This window comes from Saccoglossus kowalevskii, chromosome 19, assembly GCF_978046115.1.
Source record: "Saccoglossus kowalevskii chromosome 19, keSacKowa6.1, whole genome shotgun sequence".
Classification (NCBI taxonomy): Eukaryota; Metazoa; Hemichordata; class Enteropneusta; family Harrimaniidae; genus Saccoglossus; species Saccoglossus kowalevskii.
The window spans coordinates 13086304-13106662 of record NC_140659.1 but is presented as its reverse complement, the minus strand read 5'-3'; the positions used below and the strand labels follow the sequence as shown (position 1 = coordinate 13106662).

The following is a 20359-nucleotide window of genomic DNA, read 5'->3' as shown; positions in this document are numbered from 1 at the left end:
AGTGAGTCTGAAAGTTGGTCAGTTAACAGTGAGTCTGTGAGTTGGTTAGTTAACAGTGAGTCTGTGAGTTGGTCAGTTAACAGTGAGTCTGTGAGTTGGTCAGTTAGCGGTGAGTCTGTGAGTTGGTCAGTTAACAGTGAGTCTGTGAGTTGGTCAGTTAACAGTGAGTCTGTGAATTGGTCAGTTAACAGTGAGTCTGAAAGTTGGTCAGTTACCAGTGAGTCTGAAAGTTGGTCAGTTAGCAGTGAGTCTGAAAGTTGGTCAGTTAACAGTGAGTCTGTGAGTTGGTCAGTTAACAGTGAGTCTGTGAGTTGGTCAGTTAACAGTGAGTCTGTGAATTGGTCAGTTAGCGGTCGATCTGAGTTGGTCAGATAACAGTTATTGAATTGATTGAAACTTCATCTTAACTATCTTCATCATAACTATGTTGGATGTTGGAATATGAAATTACTCAATTGTAATTTTTGGAAGATTTTATTTGCATTGAAGAAGTATTTACATAAAATTATAAAATGTCACTATTTTCGTTTTTATTTACTGATTTTTTTGTTAATAATTAATCCCATGATGCAATGCTTAATGATATCATTCGAATAGGCTCTTATCATCTTCAACATGTTTGTTTGTTGTTTCAGTCCTCCATTCTCAGGTTCTGATCCAATGAAGACATACAATATTATACTGAAGGGTATAGATATTGTTGAATTCCCAAAGAAAATTAGTCGTAATGCTACAAATCTTATCAAGAAGCTTTGTCGAGATAATCCATCTGAGCGGCTCGGTTATCAAAAGAATGGAATCCTGGACATCAAGAAACACAAGTAAGTGTTTTAAAAGATTTATCAGATATCAGAGTATGTAAATAATGTGATATGTGATAAAGATTGTTGAAATTTTGATAATATCAACTGTGCTACTGACTGATTCTGTAGCTGAACTGTATTTGTCTCTGGGCGTTTTGCAAGTATCCATGCATATTTGAAAAGCATGGAATAGGTATTGCGTTATTGAAATCAGCGACAACTTTTCTATAAGCAATCACTACATTCTGGGATGTGATTGCTTTATAAATGCAATAAATTGATGTGCACACGGTACTTTATCACGCATTACTGCACATAGATATCAAAGTTGCATAACTTTATCTTTATAGACTGAACTTTAACCAAATTAACCTCTACCCTCTATTGTCCCATTAAATTAATTGTATATGCCCCTCTTGAAAACACTTGCAGTTATTAAGAGTTGCATATACAATTTATCTTAGAGGACTGAAATATGATTAATTCTGTAAAAATTATTTAATACATAATTCCTAAGAGATCAAACCTGTGGCCTAGTAATTTGAATACTGCTGAACTAATGTGTTGTTAACCTTCTCACCACCAGTTCCTTATTTTCATCACAAATTCACACAATAGTTATATTAATAGTCTGAATTTTACTTAAGAAGATTGGGACAAAAATATCCAAAATTTGTTGTGTAAAAACTGAAATTGGACTCAAATTTTGTCTGTTTCCTCTAAAAAAGGGTTCATTTCGAGAAATATTGAAAAAAAGTACAGAAGAATTTGGGTGAGAATGTCTGGTGGTGGAAAGGTTAAGGGTCCCTTGTGAACCCTACCAAACAGATAGATATAATAATAAAAACATCAGTATTCCATTTTGCACACATTAAATTGTAATCTGAAACTGTTATTATTATTCTAGATGGTTCCAAGGATTTGATTGGGATGGACTACAAAAACAGACTATCATACCACCTATACAACCAAAGGTACGTCATCAAATTAGTCCGTCACAGATATTCTACCATATTGTAATGTTCACAAATAAAGTAATGACAATACAGAGTGACTGGATGAGTGTGTCACAGATAAAACCCCAAATCTTAATTCTAGATAGAAACACTTATAGAAATAATCACAATCTAGCTAATGTTTTGTTGTGTGAGATCACAGACAACAGCCAGTGTTACCTCATTTAAAGTGTAGATTACTGTTGCATTATGAATAATTTGCTTATGAATAATGGATAATTTACATAGGATTATATCACAATAATTGGCTAAGCAATTTACTTATTGACCTCACCAAGTTGCTCAGTGACCTCACCAAGTTGCTCAGTGGCCTCACCAAGTTGCTCAGTGACCTCACCAAGTAGCTCAGTGACCTCACCAAGTTGCTCAGTTACCTCACCTCACCAAGTTGCTCAGTGACCTCACCTCACCAAGTTGCTCAGTGACCTCAACTCACCAAGTTGCTCAGTGATCTCACCAAGTAGCTCAATGACCTCACCAAGTTGCTCAGTGATCTCACCAAGTTGCTCAGTGACCTCACCTCACCAAGTTGCTCAGTGACCTCACCAAGCTGCTCAGTGATCTCACCAAGTTGCTCAGTGACCTCACCAAGTTGCTCAGTGGCCTCACCAAGTTGCTCAGTGACCTCACCAAGTAGCTCAGTGACCTAACCTAGTTGCTCGGTGACCTCACCAAGTTGCTCAGTGACCTCACCTCACCAAGTTGCTCAGTGGCCTCACCAAGTTGCTCAGTGACCTCACCAAGTTGCTCAGTGGCCTCACCAAGTTGCTCAGTGACCTCACCTCACCAAGTTGCTCAGTGACCTCACCTCACCAAGTTGCTCAGTGACCTCACCTCACCAAGTTGCTCAGTTACCTCACCTCACCAAGTTGCTCAGTGACCTCACCTCACCAAGTTGCTCATTGACCTCACCTCACCAAGTTGCTCATTGACCTCACCTCACCAAGATGCTCATTGACCTCACCTCACCAAGATGCTCATTGACCTCACCTCACCAAGTTGCTCAGTGGCCTCATCAAGTTGCTCAGTGACCTCACCTCACCAAGTTGCTCAGTGGCCTCACCAAGTTGCTCAGTGACCTCACCAAGTTGCTCAGTGACCTCACCAAGTTGCTCAGTGACCTCACCTCACCAAGTTGCTCAGTGGCCTCACCAAATTGCTCAGTGGCCTCACCAAGTTGCTCAGTGACCTTACCAAGTTGCTCAGTGACCTTACCAAGTTGCTCAGTGACCTCACCTCACCAAGTTGCTCAGTGACCTCACCTCACCAAGTTGCTCAGTGACCTCACCTCACCAAGTTGCTCAGTGGCCTCACCAAGTTGCTCAGTGACCTCACCAAGTTGCTCAGTGACCTCACCAAGTTGCTCAGTGACCTTACCAAGTTGCTCAGTGACCTCACCAAGTTGCTCAGTGACCTTACCAAGTTGCTCAGTGACCTCACCTCACCAAGTTGCTCAGTGACCTCACCTCACCAAGTTGCTCGGTGACCTCACCTCACCAAGTTGCTCAGTGGCCTCACCAAGTTGCTCAGTGACCTCACCAAGTTGCTCAGTGACCTCACCAAGTTGCTCAGTGACCTCACCTCACCAAGTTGCTCAGTGACCTCACCTCACCAAGTTGCTCAGTGACCTCACCTCACCAAGTTGCTCAGTGACCTCACCTCACCAAGTTGCTCTGTGACCCCACCTCACCAAGTTCCTCAGTGTCCTCACCTCACCAAGTTGCTCAGTGACCTCACCAAGTTGCTCAGTGACCTCAACTCACCAAGTTGCTCAGTGACCTCAACTCACCAAGTTGCTCAGTGACCTCAACTCACCAAGTTGCTCAGTGACCTCAACTCACCAAGTTGCTCAGTGACCTCAACTCACCAAGTTGCTCAGTGACCTAACCATGTTGCTGGGCTTGCATCTTTGAATATACTTGAAACATATTAGCTAATTTCCAATGTTGATCAACAAGTCTGATTTATTTTCCTGGATTTGTCAATTTTTAAAAACTTTATTGATCAATAACAATATTGGCTATAATTTTGATCAGTATATTGGTCAACCAAAAATATCAGCCAACAAAATTGCATTTTTGTATTGGACAAAATATTAGCCATATTCAGTTTTAAAAAAATGGTAATTCTTTAAATAATAAGATTGAAGAAAAGTTAAAAATAAAAAATAAACATAACAGTACCGGTAATGAAGACTATTGCTTTACAAAATTCATTAAACCTCAGTTCTCTGCATTCCACTTTAAATCTAATAGTTTTCATTTTTTTCCCTCTAGGTTAAAGGACCCAGTGATTTCAGTAATTTTGATAACTACTCCAAAGACACAGATATTCCACCGAATGAGCTTTCAGGATGGGATATTGATTTCTAATTCCACAGTTTTTCATTGTGGGTCTTTCCAAAATGTGGTGTAATGTTTTAAGAACTATTTTTAATGCAGCTGCTCGCTTGCAGTACTCAAGTAAAAAATTGTATTCCAATACTGAGGATACAGGCAGCTGGTGTCTGTCTGCGTGTCAGTCTGTCTGCGTGTCTCTGTTGATTTGGAGCATGTTCATTGCCTTATTTTTCCAGGTATACATGTTACCAGATTACCTGTGTACTTGACTTCCATTTATTGTCATTCTGTTATATTATTCACACACTTAAGTATATAAATATCCCAGCATGCATTGGGATTTTTCAACCAATCACTGGTCACCTAAATATCATGCTTTAAAATCCAATATTTTTTAATAATTTAAAGATGTTGAAACCAGTTTGTAATTTAAACCATGTAAACAAGATAAAACAACCAGGGTTTTTATTTTATTTTTTTGAACTTCTAAAGAGGCACTCTGATGAGCTATCGATTGTTTATGTGGTGAACTTGAATCGATCCCTCCCCCTTTACATAGATGTAATTAGAACATTTTTACACCAGAACGCAAAATTTCTAAGGTAATGGTGGAACTTCTCTATTGCATATTAAAAGGGTGTAATACTACATGTATCAGAAAGAGGCCAAATCCAAAATTACAAAAATAATTACTTAATGTGCAGAATTCTATACCACATGTCATCTTATATCAACATTATTAAATCCAATCATTTTTAAAGATTAATATGTTTCATTGTTTAAATTCTTGTGTTTTTGTTCAAAATTGAAGAATCTATCTTTTGTATATTTCTGTGTAATTTTTTAATGATGAAAAGTGACATTGATATTGTATATATTTAATAAATATTGTCATGTAACTTATGCCAGCCAATCAAAAATCTGGGTTTTGTTAGCCAATCAGGAGCAGTGTTTTATACTTAGCAAACACTAGGAGTTATTTATAATAAGAGAAAAAAGACGATTTCTTCTGACTCTCCAGATCCACTAGATAACTTATTCTATTAAATTTTATTTAATTTGATTCTTCAAACAGCCAGAAATATGGTTTTCAAGAAAAATAATATATTTGTTTGTTTTAAAAATGTATTCATAGTTATATAAATTCAACCTGATCATGTTTACTTAAAATATTTTTCAAATAAGAGTCTGTTACAATCAGACTCTATTGTACATACAAATAATATTCTATTAATGGAGTAATAAAATGGAATCCGGACATATTTTTCAAAACATTTACTGTTTTTTAACAGTAAAATGTTAATTTCTAATTATATTCGGCCGCAATGTTGTTTAAATATTTATATTACAAAACAAATAGTACACAGCTGCATTGTTGTCGAAATGACTACAACAATGAATGTATATTATTTTCATAGAATCTAACAAGAATTTTAGTTACTGTAAAATGATTAATTTTCACTGGGTTTAAATTTCACTGATTTACCATTTCAGGCATATTCAGTGGGTTTTAAATTCACGGTTTCGTCATTTAGATAATGCGTTCTGTGCTAAATTTTACATATTCACCGTGTTTTAATTTAGCGCATTTTCCCAGTCAGCGAAATAAGCTAAATTAAAACCCAGTGAATAATTACCCCCTTTACAGTATACATTTTTATCAGCCGAGGATAAATTATTTTTTAATCTCACACCAATTATATATCATGACATCACTGTAGTCTCTTTCCTACTAACCAATTAGATTTATCAAATGCATTGTTATCTGTATTACCCTCATTTGCATATAGAAAACAGAAGTTTTTTTTAAAAATTGAGCATTGTCATGATACAAAAAAATTAAGTAAAATTAATCTTTATCTAGTCATTGGGCTGGCAGGATCAGGGTTAAAGTAGTTACCATAAGTTATTTAGTTTTTATTTTATCTTTTTTTTTCATCTTATTTGCGTTTCCCAGTAAAATATTAATAGATAATGTACATGTTTCTGATTTTGTAATTGGATGCCCAATTAGGAATTATTATGTAAAACTTGTTCATACCAATATATTAAGAATTGAATGGGTTTTATCGAAATCAAACATTCTTTCTGATAGTAAAGAAGTTGCAGTTGTGTTTTTAATAAATTATACAAACACAACATATTCAGGAATTTTCACTTCACTTGTCTGTTATATATTTATTATCTTTATAAACTCATTATAGAATCAATTACTTGTAGCACTCTGTATACCAGGCTACTCTGTTACATGCACCTTAGGGCAAGAGAAAATAAGCTGTAGAACTTTAATTTATTAAATAAACCATACTGTACTTGCTCTATTAGGAGCACATCTCCAGTAGAAGCTCACATAAACCCCAAATCACATTTGTTTTATATTTATTGTTGTTTATCATTAACGTATTACTTATTTTGACCGTAGAAACATGTCTGTAAATTACGTAAATGTATGCGATATTTGAGCAAATATATGGTATTTAAGAAAAAACAAATCATTATGTGAGCATCAGTATATCTGGCTCAATTACTGGTACCATTTATGAGATGCCATCCTTCTCTCCGTTGTATATACTCTTTTTAAATTTTGAGGAGGTGGGGCTGATAACAAGATTGTATGTTTTTTCACTATAAATTGTCAGCCTCATTTAAAACTGAGATTATAATATATCATGTCATTTTTACTATTTTCTTATTAGGCTTACAAATAATAATTTATTGGAATAAAGATGTCTTCAGTGTTAAAGTATATCTGTGTCTGTTCATTTGGTAGATATCCTGGCTATTGCTTTTCTCTACGTCACAGAACGTTCCACGTTGCTAAAACATGCACCACTGTACGTCCTCTATGAGCTCTGCGCAAGCTGCTGTGGAATGCCGGTCAATGAGTTAAAGTCAAAGAAACCGCACAAACTCAACTTTTGAGTAATCCAAAGCAACCAAATTTTTTATATGTTGTAGAGGTAATCTTGTTACACTGTTCAGGGAAGTCTTAACAACCATCCCACAATACAGTTTTCTGATAGTGTTCAACCTTTGTTTTTACTGTGATGTTTGCCGGGTGGTGAAAATACCCAGATGTCTACCCCCGTGAATTGGTGTTTGACAATCCCTTAAATAATATTGAAATAATCACTGTTACATAATAAAGTCAATACCACATTGCATATGTGTACAAATATATTTTAGTGGAGGAGAATTCATCCTTTCTATAGTCCTATGTCTAACTCGTGCATGTACATTGTATTCTTTCACAAGATTTGATCAATCTTTACAGAAACCATGCATGCTGGAAGACATGGTTATCTATATTTTTGATTTGATGAATTTGGCAACATTTTGTCAACGTGCCCTTACCCTATTTTGCTGACACTCTATTTCCATCTGACAGGACATAATGCTTTCTTTGTAAATGCAAGTCAATTATGGGTTTTGAGGAAATGAGGCATAAAGCTGTGGTCATTTTATATATCAAAATAGTCCAAAAATGGTTTTGTGACATCTCTACATTAGCATTTAATTCCACCAATATTAAGTACATTAACCGTCAAATCTGTATTAGAAAAAGCGTCTCTAATAGAAGTCGCACCCATTATATTTGAACAATTGAGAAGCAAACATTCACCATTTCTCGTATGTGTAGATGCTCTAATAGAAGCTGCATTGTAACATTTTAATAGAAGCCATAGCTTCTAATACAGATTTTACAGTACTTAACTTATTTCAATGATTCTTGGTAACTGTAGACACTTGAATTTGTGGTAGAGATGTTCTGGAATTCATTAGACTGAAACCAACAGATGTAAAATCAAATGTATTTTCTTTACTATAAATTTTGATAATGTGGATCACAGTGTTTCACATGGTGCATCTCAAATAGCAGACAAATACCAAGCTTCTTGTTTGAAAGGCCAATCTTATATTTTGAATTAATTTTAATGTGTCTAAAATAGTCAGCACACAGGAGTTCTAAGCTTTTTTTGATTTTGAATATGTAGACAATTATTGTCAAATGAAAGCATGTATCCCCTCGGTACATTATGGACATAGACGATTTTTAGCTCTTGAACCAATCACTATCATAAATATTTGAATAAAAGCTTGGTGATATTTACAAATTGTTATAAATTTACAAGCAGAACCTTGTGTCTTTCATAAAAATAATTTTGAAAACAAAATGCAGTTTGTCTTAATTTAGCATGCATAAAGAGCGCCACCAACATTGTAATTGCAGTTTCTTTTGTTTTGACTGCATGGTACAGGCATGTGAAATTGGTTTTATCTGTCGACTCAAGACAGGAAAGGGTTTGATATCGACAGATAAAACCAATTTCACATGCCTGTACCATGCAGTCAAAACAAAAGAAACTGCAATTACAATGTTGGTGGCGCTCTTTATGCATGCTAAATTAAGACAAACTGCATTTTGTTTTCAAAATTATTTTTTTTCATTATGAAAATTGTTCTTGATATATTTGTACAGCTGTACTATTTTAGTTCACCTTCGACTTTGATTCTGGCAGTAATCACTATAATTATACAACTGCCACTATATCCCCACATTAAATTTACAGCGTGTCATAATTTGAAGTATTGCACGGGGTATCTGCTACAGACTATATTAGGAAATGTGAATTTCAAATATGGAAAATATTCCAAATATTTTGAAAATAAGATACTTCCAATAATTTTACTTTTTGGACCTTCTACAAACGGTTAGAACAGGAAAATTATAATAATTCTTATTACGAGGATATCGCAAAGTATGCACTCAGGCAGTACAAGATTGCATGGACCTTCACTACATGTTGGTCGATATCCCAGCTGTCTTGGTGACTTCCTAATATTATAGTTAGTTATAATATAAATATCACATACACAGTGTTTTTTTTGAGTAAAACTGGTTTTTATTGAGGTATATCTTTATTGGATAGATCTTCTGTATCCTTAGACTTATCCTCAGCTATCGATGTGTCTTCATTTTTATCTTTCTCTGAAAGATCTCCTTTCAGTTTTACAGTTGTCAATTTAATTGCTGTCAAGTATTTAGAGTCACCATTCCAAGCCTTGAAAAATTTACAGTGTTTGGCATTTAACAAATCAGGTACCTCTGCAAAAGAAAAGTCATTGTCAATCGTACAAATATTGCTATTAAGCCAACTCATTGTCGATAATTGTCCCTGTCCAGCAATCCCACAATATTTATTCCTAGGTTGGTGTCAGCAGACACTCGGCAGGGATTAATACTACTCTGGCGGTAATCACGACTACATGCTGATGTCAACCTCGGAGTAACAAAATATATTTTTGTGCGCTATTTATGCTAATTTTGTTGATGGCCATGGTATTCTATTTGACGTGAACGCCTTGTGTACACTGTATGGATATTCTGCTCATTCGTGATAATTATTTTTAAAATTCAACTGAACTGATTAGTAATTCAGAAAATATGCATGTAAACGTGAATCATTGTTACCACAATGTTGTCATTGGAAAGAAGCTCCAGGCAGAATGTACAATGAAAAACATAGTTGAACTCTGGTGACTCTGGTTATATAATATTATTTCCCTTTATCATAGTTTGTTTCAATATGAATATGAATTGTCATAATTCATTTTGAATACAAACAAGTTTTGGGGTTGAAACAACAGTTGGAAAGCAGTCTACCGAACATCCTTGATAGATGTAAATATCTTACAAAAACATTGGTGCCTAATTCATTTTATGGGACATAATTTCCAGCTTTATTCAAAGTAATTCAGATATATTAGTATGAAAACAAATGCCTCATCTCAGAAAAAATAAAGTGCTGCATTTAGACATGAAAAAATTTTCAAAACATGCAAGATAACAGAAAATCTTAGCTGGTAAGTATTTTATGCATACAATAACAATTATTAACGCTGGACAGAAATTTTTCCCTTAATATACCTTTTCCTTCCATCTTTAATGGTATCGGCAAAATAAAAATGTTGCAGTATTTGACGTAACACTATCGTGATATGGGTTTTTGATCTGTCTTACGTCACACTGTGATGATATGGGTTCTGATCTGTCCTGTCTTACGTCACACTGTGGTGATATGGGTTTTTGATCTGTCTTACATCACACTGTGGTGATATGGTTTTTGATCTGTCTTACGTCACACTGTGGTGATATGGGTTTTTGATCTGTCTTACGTCACACTGTGGTGATATGGGTTTTTGATCTGTCTTACGTCACACTGTGGTGATATGGGTTCTGATCTGTCCTATCTTACATCACACTGTGGTGATATGGGTTTTTGATCTGTCTTACGTCACACTGTGGTGATATGGGTTTTTGATCTGTCTTACGTCACACTGTGGTGATATGGGTTTTTGATCTGTCTTACGTCACACTGTGGTGATATGGGTTTTTGATCTGTCTTACATCACACTGTGGTGATATGGGTTTTTGATCTGTCTTACGTCACACTGTGGTGATATGGGTTCTGATCTGTCTTACGTCACACTGGTGATATGGGTTTTTGATCTGTCTTACATCACACTGTGGTGATATGGATTTTTGATCTGTCTTACGTCACACTGTGGTGATATGGGTTTTTGATCTGTCTTACGTCACACTGTGGTGATATGGGTTTTTGATCTGTCTTACGTCACACTGTGGTGATATGGGTTTTTGATCTGTCTTACGTCACACTGTGGTGATATGGGTTTTTGATCTGTCTTACGTCACACTGTGGTGATATGGGTTTTTGATCTGTCTTACGTCACACTGTGGTGATATGGGTTTTTGATCTGTCTTACGTCACACTGTGGTGATATGGGTTTTTGATCTGTCTTACGTCACACTGTGGTGATATGGGTTTTTGATCTGTCTTACGTCACACTGTGGTGATATGGGTTTTTGATCTGTCTTACGTCACACTGTGGTGATATGGGTTCTGATCTGTCTTACGTCACACTGTGGTGATATGGGTTCTGATCTGTCTTACGTCACACTGTGGTGATATGGGTTTTTGATCTGTCTTACGTCACACTGTGGTGATATGGGTTTTTGATCTGTCCTATCTTAAGTCGCACTGTGGTGATATGGGTTTTTGATCTGTCTTACATCACACTGTGGTGATATGGTTTTTGATCTGTCTTACGTCACACTGTGGTGATATGGGTTTTTGATCTGTCTTACGTCACACTGTGGTGATATGGGTTTTTGATCTGTCTTACGTCACACTGTGGTGATATGGGTTCTGATCTGTCCTATCTTACATCACACTGTGGTGATATGGGTTTTTGATCTGTCTTACGTCACACTGTGGTGATATGGGTTTTTGATCTGTCTTACGTCACACTGTGGTGATATGGGTTTTTGATCTGTCTTACGTCACACTGTGGTGATATGGGTTTTTGATCTGTCTTACATCACACTGTGGTGATATGGGTTTTTGATCTGTCTTACGTCACACTGTGGTGATATGGGTTCTGATCTGTCTTACGTCACACTGGTGATATGGGTTTTTGATCTGTCTTACATCACACTGTGGTGATATGGATTTTTGATCTGTCTTACATCACACTGTGGTGATATGGGTTTTTGATCTGTCTTACGTCACACTGTGGTGATATGGGTTTTTGATCTGTCTTACGTCACACTGTGGTGATATGGGTTTTTGATCTGTCTTACGTCACACTGTGGTGATATGGGTTTTTGATCTGTCTTACGTCACACTGTGGTGATATGGGTTTTTGATCTGTCTTACGTCACACTGTGGTGATATGGGTTTTTGATCTGTCTTACGTCACACTGTGGTGATATGGGTTTTTGATCTGTCTTACGTCACACTGTGGTGATATGGGTTTTTGATCTGTCTTACGTCATACTGTGGTGATATGGGTTTTTGATCTGTCTTACGTCACACTGTGGTGATATGGGTTCTGATCTGTCTTACGTCACACTGTGGTGATATGGGTTCTGATCTGTCTTACGTCACACTGTGGTGATATGGGTTTTTGATCTGTCTTACGTCACACTGTGGTGATATGGGTTTTTGATCTGTCTTACATCACACTGTGGTGATATGGGTTTTTGATCTGTCTTACATCACACTGGTGATATGGGTTTTTGATCTGTCTTACGTCACACTGTGGTGATATGGGTTTTTGATCTGTCTTACGTCACACTGTGGTGATATGGGTTTTTGATCTGTCTTACATCACACTGTGGTGATATCATATGGGTTCTGATCTGTCTTACGTCACACTGTGGTGATATGGGTTTTTGATCTGTCTTAAGTCACACTGTGGTGATATGGGTTTTTGATCTGTCTTAAGTCACACTGTGGTGATATGGGTTTTTGATCTGTCTTACGTCACACTGTGGTGATATGGGTTTTTGATCTGTCTTACGTCACACTGTGGTGATATGGGTTTTTGATCTGTCTTACGTCACACTGTGGTGATATGGGTTTTTGATCTGTCTTACGTCACACTGTGGTGATATGGATTTTTGATCTGTCTTACGTCACACTGTGGTGATATGGGTTTTTGATCTGTCTTACATCACACTGTGGTGATACACAGTTATGCATGTGATAACCTCAGATAACACATTGTCAATTAGTTGCGAGTTTTTCTCGTCGATGAATTCCATTATGTTTATTTCAATATGATGTACAAGTATTAGCTACAAATACCAGTAATCTCCATATTCCACTGCACTATTTGACTTACCAAATCCACTACCAGTCATATAGTGATTCTTTTCTAACTCAAGTGTTGTTTTAATAGAATTCTCTCTGGATGCATGCTGTCTACCGCGTCGGTGTTTTATGCTATTTATTATTTCAATTTGTTCCAATTCTTCATCAAAGCGGTGTAAATACCTTAAAAAAAAATGTACAAATATTATTACTATGAAGCAAGAGTCCATTTTCAACATATCTCACCAGAAAAGTTAAAAAATATCAAATCAAACCCCACAACACTATTAAAATTTTTTTACCACATTTAACATCAATATATTCAGATTAAGCACAGATTGAATGCAAGTAATACTATCTGATGATGTAACGCAATGTCCAAATTTGGACAACAATACATTACGCACATGTAAGTCGAACACATAATGATATAATTTACTCCATGATAGTATTCAGTGGGTCCAACAAGAACTTTTTTCAATTCTTCAATTGAGCCGAGATGTAAATAACTGTTACTTACTCCTCAATAAGTCTACAGACTTCTTCTCTGCTATGCACAGTTTTAGAATGGTCCATATGATCATGAAACCACTGCAGCTTCTCTAAGAGTACATTCTGACGGACAGTTCGCTCTGCATCACGTCTATACAGAAAACATTTCGGAAAGACAGTTTTTAGAATGGTCAAATGTGTCACATAATAGTCCAATACAGCTACTTGTATTCATACTATTCATAATGTGTAAGTGTTAATAAAATTATTATTATTATCAAATATGTCACATAATAGTCCAAAAATGACAACTAATAATTCATTTTTCTAGCCTGTTTCTGCTCTGGGAACAATAATCAAGCTCCTGAAATATTGATACATACATCTGATTTTTTTCTTTCTTGTGAGCTCCCCTTTGTAATTGACATGCCTTTCTGCTATTTGGATGGACAGGCTTCCTGTGTTGACCAATCTTTTTATTTGAGGCTTTGGGCTATGAAATAAAGTACATGATTTAACAATGCATAATTCCCTGTGAGAATCAAGTCTGATAAAGTTGAAACATAAATATCTGGGTCATGCCATTCATCACAATATATTACCCGCCAGTCTGCCATTTTGAATCCAAGCTGAAAAAACAAAATTCATCCATACATGACTGGTCATACATGTGTATAGCTAAAAAAACAAAGACAGATACAGAAAAACCAAGTTGTGATTGCCTCCTCGCCAACAGAGATACACATGTAGCAACACATTCTCTGCAGTTCACAGGTCATTTAAAAACCATGTTTTGAATAGTCGGAATAATAATTAAAAAACATACAATAGCATAATTGGGCTTTGGGTAATTCTTCGGACAGACATTGGTAGGTATGGCATACACACTGTTATATTCACCTTTACCCAAGCTTTCAGATGATATATGGATTGTTATAGCAGCATGCTTTAGAGAATGTCCGACTCACAGATCAATTTTAAACATGTTTTTATTTATCTTTGTGGATAACTTAAGAGGTTCATACAACAGTTAATTCGATAAGCAAAATATCAAGCCTACAGATGCATATATTGGTGAAGTACTCATAACGACTATAAACTTGTCATAAATGCTAACTAATTGGTACAAATCAGGTAAAGAGAAGTCATTGTCAATGATAGAAATATTGCCATAGTTACTACCTCATTTCATTTTTTTATTGGGAAAGGCGTTATTGAGAATCTTACTGTTGTTTACGTTGCAATATGGAGTTATGATGATGTAAATAAAAATATAAACACATCTGTTGATGATTTATTGTAATCGACAATAACGATAGACAAATTGTAAATGTAAAACAGAATATGCAGAAATATTGTAGAAAAAGTATGCAGTGAAAATACAAGAAAGACCATATTATACTTTCATGTTGAATTTCCTTCTTTGATCGTTTACAAAGAAAACAGTTAAAAAGAATTGAATCATTACTAAAGTGCTGTCTAGTACATAAGTAAACGAATTACCACAGAAGACGTGACACTGCATGTTTTTTACCATATAATTATCAAAAAATTATCAATATTAATGAGTTGTCTAATATCGGAATTTATCATTTTGTCTTGACTACTAAAGGTATTAAATTATTCCAACTTCCGATGATTAGTGTGACTTAGATTCTACGTCTCTATCGGAACTTCAAAACGAACAATCTCTAATATCGATTGATCGATGATTTTTAGACAGAATTATTGAAATTCACATAGTAATTATTCTCCAATATCGATCTAACTACGTTTTTTCTCTTAAATAATGATGTAATCCCCTTTTTAGATAAAACAAAAGGTTGTATTTTTGACGTAACTAAACGACAATGAAACAATGCAATGTCGCGCCTTCGACACATTCTAATATGACGAATTTTGTATAGCTACATTGTTCAATATATTGTTGGAATAAATGCGAGTCAGATTTTTACGAGACGGGAAAGAAACACAATGTTTTTCTGTGTTGCAGTCGTTATATGTTAATATGTATTTACTCATATACTATACAACCTTTAAAACTTTAGCATTTTCGGACAATTTTAAGATTAATGACCAACATCTGTATTCTTCTAAGAATTTAATACCAAACATGTACAGCTAGATACAGAATTAAAGCACCTATAACTTTAATACTGTTGTGAGCTTTAGGGTAAAATACTAAAGAAGTTTATTTTACACCCAAAATGCATAGGTTTTGACAACTTTTGAAAGCAGCACAAAATTCTGAAATCTTATGGTTTCTGATGGCTGGTGAAAAATGTGTAGCTCTATGTCCATCCAGTGAATACTACATAAAGCAAAAACGGCATATGAAATGTACTTTATTTCATTACAATTTGAAGTTTTTAAGTGTATTTAGCACAAAATGCAATCTCATTATTGGGCTTTTTTAAATTTATTTAATATTATTATTTTCATTTTTTTAGTTTTACTTACATTATTAGATTACCAAAGCTTGTGGCAATCAGACCAATAAAATACTTGCGAAAAGTTAGAAAAATTAAAAAAAAAATTAAATAAAAGAAATTAAAAAATAAGATCTTATTTTAATCAGATTGCACAAACTGTAAGGCTCTGACGCCATCTATAATTGTATATGAAATTTGCAGGCTGACATTGCATTTCTTCTTTTGGTATAAGTATCAGTGTAGATACCCAGGTATAAAAATCAGGGGCACCCTACCCACCTATATATCACTACCCCACCCTCCAGGAACCAACCCATGGAAACAAACACCTATCTATTCGAAAAACAGAATCAGCAGCTGTGCAACCAAACAGAAGTATAACTTAAAGATGATTAAATACAAAATTAGATTGTAAAACATTTATTATCATTATGAGTACCACAAAAGAACACCAATATTTGGGGAAAAGTAATTTTTCCAAAAATGTTTTATTAATTTAGCTAAAGACTATTTAGTTTTTGATTTAGCTAACAAAAGCATGAACGATAAACACATAAAAACAAGCTACCGGTAACTTCTAAATTAGTCTGACAATTTTCTTGGAATAAAAAAATATACTGGGGTTGCAAGATGCATTCAAAATTTGATGATAAATGGGATTCCTTTGTCATTTAAGACCGTCAGACTAATGATTAACCCTCGGACCAATTAATGAACTGTCGGACCTATGAACCCTTGGAATAGCGAGCTGTCCCCTCCCCCCTTCTCTTGCCCCTCAAATTAATTGTATATGCCCTATTTGAGGACACATATGACATGTATGTTGAGGCGCATATACAGGTAATGGTTTATTGAAGCACTTAAAATTCCTCAGAAGGAATTAAAATGGTTCCACTAACTGCTAAAACACATATATAAAACATACAAATTTTACAAGAATTACTCTCTAAAGCACAACAATGGTTTAAAAAATAAATCAACAGACTACAATTACAAAAAAACTATTAATAAATGTTGGTAATTTTATTGGGAAAAAAAAAATAGATGAAATAATAATAATAATAATAAAAAAAGCAATAAACAGTAAATCAATGAAAGATGGAAATGAGAAAAAAAAAACGTATTAAAGGAGAAAAGTATTTATGTTAATTTGCCAGAAGATGTTGCTGTCTAAGGTTCGTGTTATTTTTGAGAAATTGGGCAACTGGTATTTTTGTATCACCCATTAATTTTAAAAATTTGTTGTAGTCAATCATATTCGTGAAATTTATAATGTGCTTAGTAGTCTCTTCAAATAATGCTTTCCGCGATTTTTCGTAAAAGGGGCATACAACTGTATCGGGGGGGCTGGAGGGTTCGAGTTAAAGTTAGGGTAAGGGGTGGGGTACATTGGAAAAGTATTTCCTAATGTTACCCAGCAAATCGTTTGGCTGTGAAAGTTTGTTATTTTTTCACGATTTGTAGGAATAAAAAAATTTTAAAAAAACGTTACTTTATTTTCCCAATTTATTTTACTTATACGTCAGCTGATTGTGGTTTTGACCATCAATGGCTGCAGATGTTGACCAAGACTGACAATCAGTGCCGCTTGTAGCCCTGCGTACAGTGCTGTGTGTACGGGGACGCGTTTGGTTGATACTAGTAGATGTCCCGGGACATATAAAAAAAAATAGTATTTATTGATTTTCAGCCCCAAGTGACTGTGGGCTGATCGTACAAAATAAAGTAATAATACTTTGAAGTGTTTCGGAGCGTGGATGAATAAATGTATGATATATGCTTGCGTTACATTGCCTGTTTACTGTTTCAATTTTATAATTTCTATTATTTTGAGCACCGTCCCTCAACACCGGGACGGTGTTTTGAGCAATAATAAGTCACCGTATTCGTTCTGACCCATAGACGCCTATGTACTGGCTTCAGCAACCAACCAAACTATACATAATATCGTCAGCGATTTACAGGGCGATGAATGGCGATGTGATAGTGTTACATGTCCCATTGTTGAGTGCATATGTATTGTGACAATTACATGTGCGTAAATACCTATACTTACCATTGTGAACGTCTTTCTAAGTCAGTAAACACTACAACACGTGCTTTTATAGAATTGCGTAACAGAATCCCGTCAAACTATGGGCGCAGACATTTTGAATAATTATAATGGAGTAATCCATTATTCGGTGGGGGCGACAAACACGTCAAACATAGCCAAACAAAAATATCAAACCTGGTCAATGGTGGTCTAAAGCTGCCACTGATTAATATTTCTGACATGTTATTTTTCCTTGTTCTTTTGTTTTTAAATTTGAAACATAAACACAAATTTTAACAGTAAAAGGATAAACTATTAAATAGATGGACACTTGGTGGCGCACTTTATACGCCGGAATCAAAAAAGGGACCGTACTCACCAGGGCTTGCTCGAACACTGAATGCGGTTCCGAATGTAAAGGTGGTTATGGTACATGGGGTAACATATGTTGACAACTTGTATTGTTACATGCACATATGTCCTCTTAAAAAACAGCTATGAGACAAAACAGCAACTACTATCAGTGTATTAGGTTAAAATTAGAGATTGTTTTCTAGTCTGTATTCATCATTGGTTGCAAATTGAATTGCCTTTATTTTTTATTTATTTTTTATTTCAAAAATAAGATTTTTTTTTAATTTTTAGTTTTTAACTTTCTGTTTGTAAGACCCTTTTTATCCTTTCCTAAGGCTTTTATGTGGCCAATAAATATTATTATTATGTTTCAGTAAATGTTTGCATAAAACATTGTCAGGCAAAAAAAGAATAATCATAGAAATTAATGACTATTAACCAAACATTAATATTTTTAAAATACAAATAAAAAATGCAAATGAACTAACAACCTCCCAACAAAGCTTGGTATTTGACTCTGAGTTAATATTGAAACACGTGAGGGGGTAGTTATGGTTTATACAAATTTCGACAAATATGTAACTGAATACTACAGAACGTTATACTAGTAAAATGCAAATTAAAACTAAAACTTTGGTGTTGTTTCAACATTTCAATCAGCAATGGCAAACTCTTCTGTCGTAAGTATAACTTATAACTAGCGCAACACAATACTGAGATTAATTCTAAAGATTCTAATTTTGTTCTAAATACTAAGTTATCACCACAGTGTGCATTCACATACAACATTTGGCGGAAACCCAAATGACAAAGCATGGACCATCACGACATGCGTTTGTATGTTGTGCTCCGTAAGTTTTAGGGTTGGTTTTTACATTGCCCGTATCATCAAAGATAGAAAGGAAAGGTATATTAAGGGGGAAATTTCTGTAGACGTCATTTGTTCCCGAAGTGATTGCAAAGTTGGCAAATTTACATGGCAATGTGACCCATGTTGTTAAATTAAAGTGAATAAATATGTCGTAAATGGCCGATTATTATCGTACTGACTGCTAAACCACATAGAGGTCATAGGTCAACTTACGAAAGACACAAGTTCAAACAAATGCAATTTTGAAACATTTCGAAACATTAAATCAGAAAACAAGATGTCTGATAATCGATATGAGCAGATCAAAAATATGTATTCTGTATTTGACAAACAGTTCATTCGACAAGTTGAACACATTTTTTGTTGAAGTATATAAATTTTGAAAATTAAAATTCACAGGAATTTGTTTCAGCTATTAGAACAGAATTATAGAGCTAATTTATAATACTAATTTTAAAACGCACTTTAAATACAAATATTACAATGTCTAAAGATGTAGATTATCGGGAGGTAACAGTACTATTGACCTCTCTTCACTGCACACCAACTTATTATTTGCATTCTTCTGTCCAATTTCATATGTCATGTCAACTCTGATTAGCTGTATTATTTATGCTTTCCAATCACTATAACTATTTGAGTTGATTTGCATACAAAGCATAGCTTAAAACATGATAGTTATTCCTAGATGATGTTTTTTTCCAAATAATACAGTAGCCACACAGTGAATATAATAAGGCAGTTCATATTTGTCTCAGTGAATCATTAATTTTTGACAGACACCTGTACAAAATAATTGGGCAAAAGGCAATTTTTCTGTTATCTTGCATGTTTTACGAATCTATTCACGTCTAAATGCAACACTTTTTTCTGATGAGGCATTTGTTTTTATACTAAAATATCTGAATTACTTTGAATAAAGCTGGAAACTATGTCCCTTAAAATAATTAAACAAAATAGGCACCAATGTTTATGTAAGATATTTACATCAATCAAGGACATTTGCTAGACTGCTTCCCCACTGCTGTTTCAATCCTAAAACTTATTTGTATTCAAAATTAATTATGACAATGCATATTCATATTGAAACAAACTACGATAAAGGGAATAATATTATATAACAAAGTGCAAGGTCACTATGTTCTGTATACTGTTGTTAAAAAACCCAGATAAAAATATATCGCTACCCAACTACTTCTCACACAAAACACTGGTCAAACTTCCGTGAAAATGATGATTTTTGCATGCATACATGTCATCTTCGCCAGCCAAGGAACGTTTGTTTCGGGTCATCCCTCCAAACAGGAGTCGGCAATGAGTCGGTACCAACAAACCGTGC

General features: G+C 34.9%; 2 protein-coding genes across 2 annotated transcripts in view; one reads left to right on the top strand and one right to left on the bottom strand.

Moving 5' to 3' along the window:
- The window catches only part of LOC100374103 (cGMP-dependent protein kinase 1-like), a 149538-nt gene extending 142634 nt beyond the window's left edge, over nt 1–6904 (top strand). The window contains exons 17-19 of the mRNA XM_085494121.1: nt 636–821; nt 1711–1777; nt 4096–6904. Of these exons, the coding sequence (XP_085350247.1) occupies nt 636–821; nt 1711–1777; nt 4096–4191 (349 nt within the window). The 3' untranslated portion in view covers nt 4192–6904. The remainder of the gene's footprint in view (nt 1–635; nt 822–1710; nt 1778–4095) is intronic.
- Nucleotides 6905–9039: 2135 nt separating this feature from the next.
- On the bottom strand, nt 9040–17920 carry LOC100373499 (translation machinery-associated protein 16-like). Its single transcript, XM_002730438.4, has 5 exons — nt 17817–17920; nt 13712–13821; nt 13357–13479; nt 12868–13019; nt 9040–9265 (listed from the first exon to the last, which is right to left on the bottom strand). The coding sequence occupies exons 1-5, from the start codon at nt 17817–17819 to the stop codon at nt 9063–9065; spliced, it is 591 nt and encodes a 196-aa protein (XP_002730484.1). The 5' UTR covers nt 17820–17920; the 3' UTR covers nt 9040–9062.
- Between the last annotated feature and the right edge of the window lie 2439 nt (nt 17921–20359).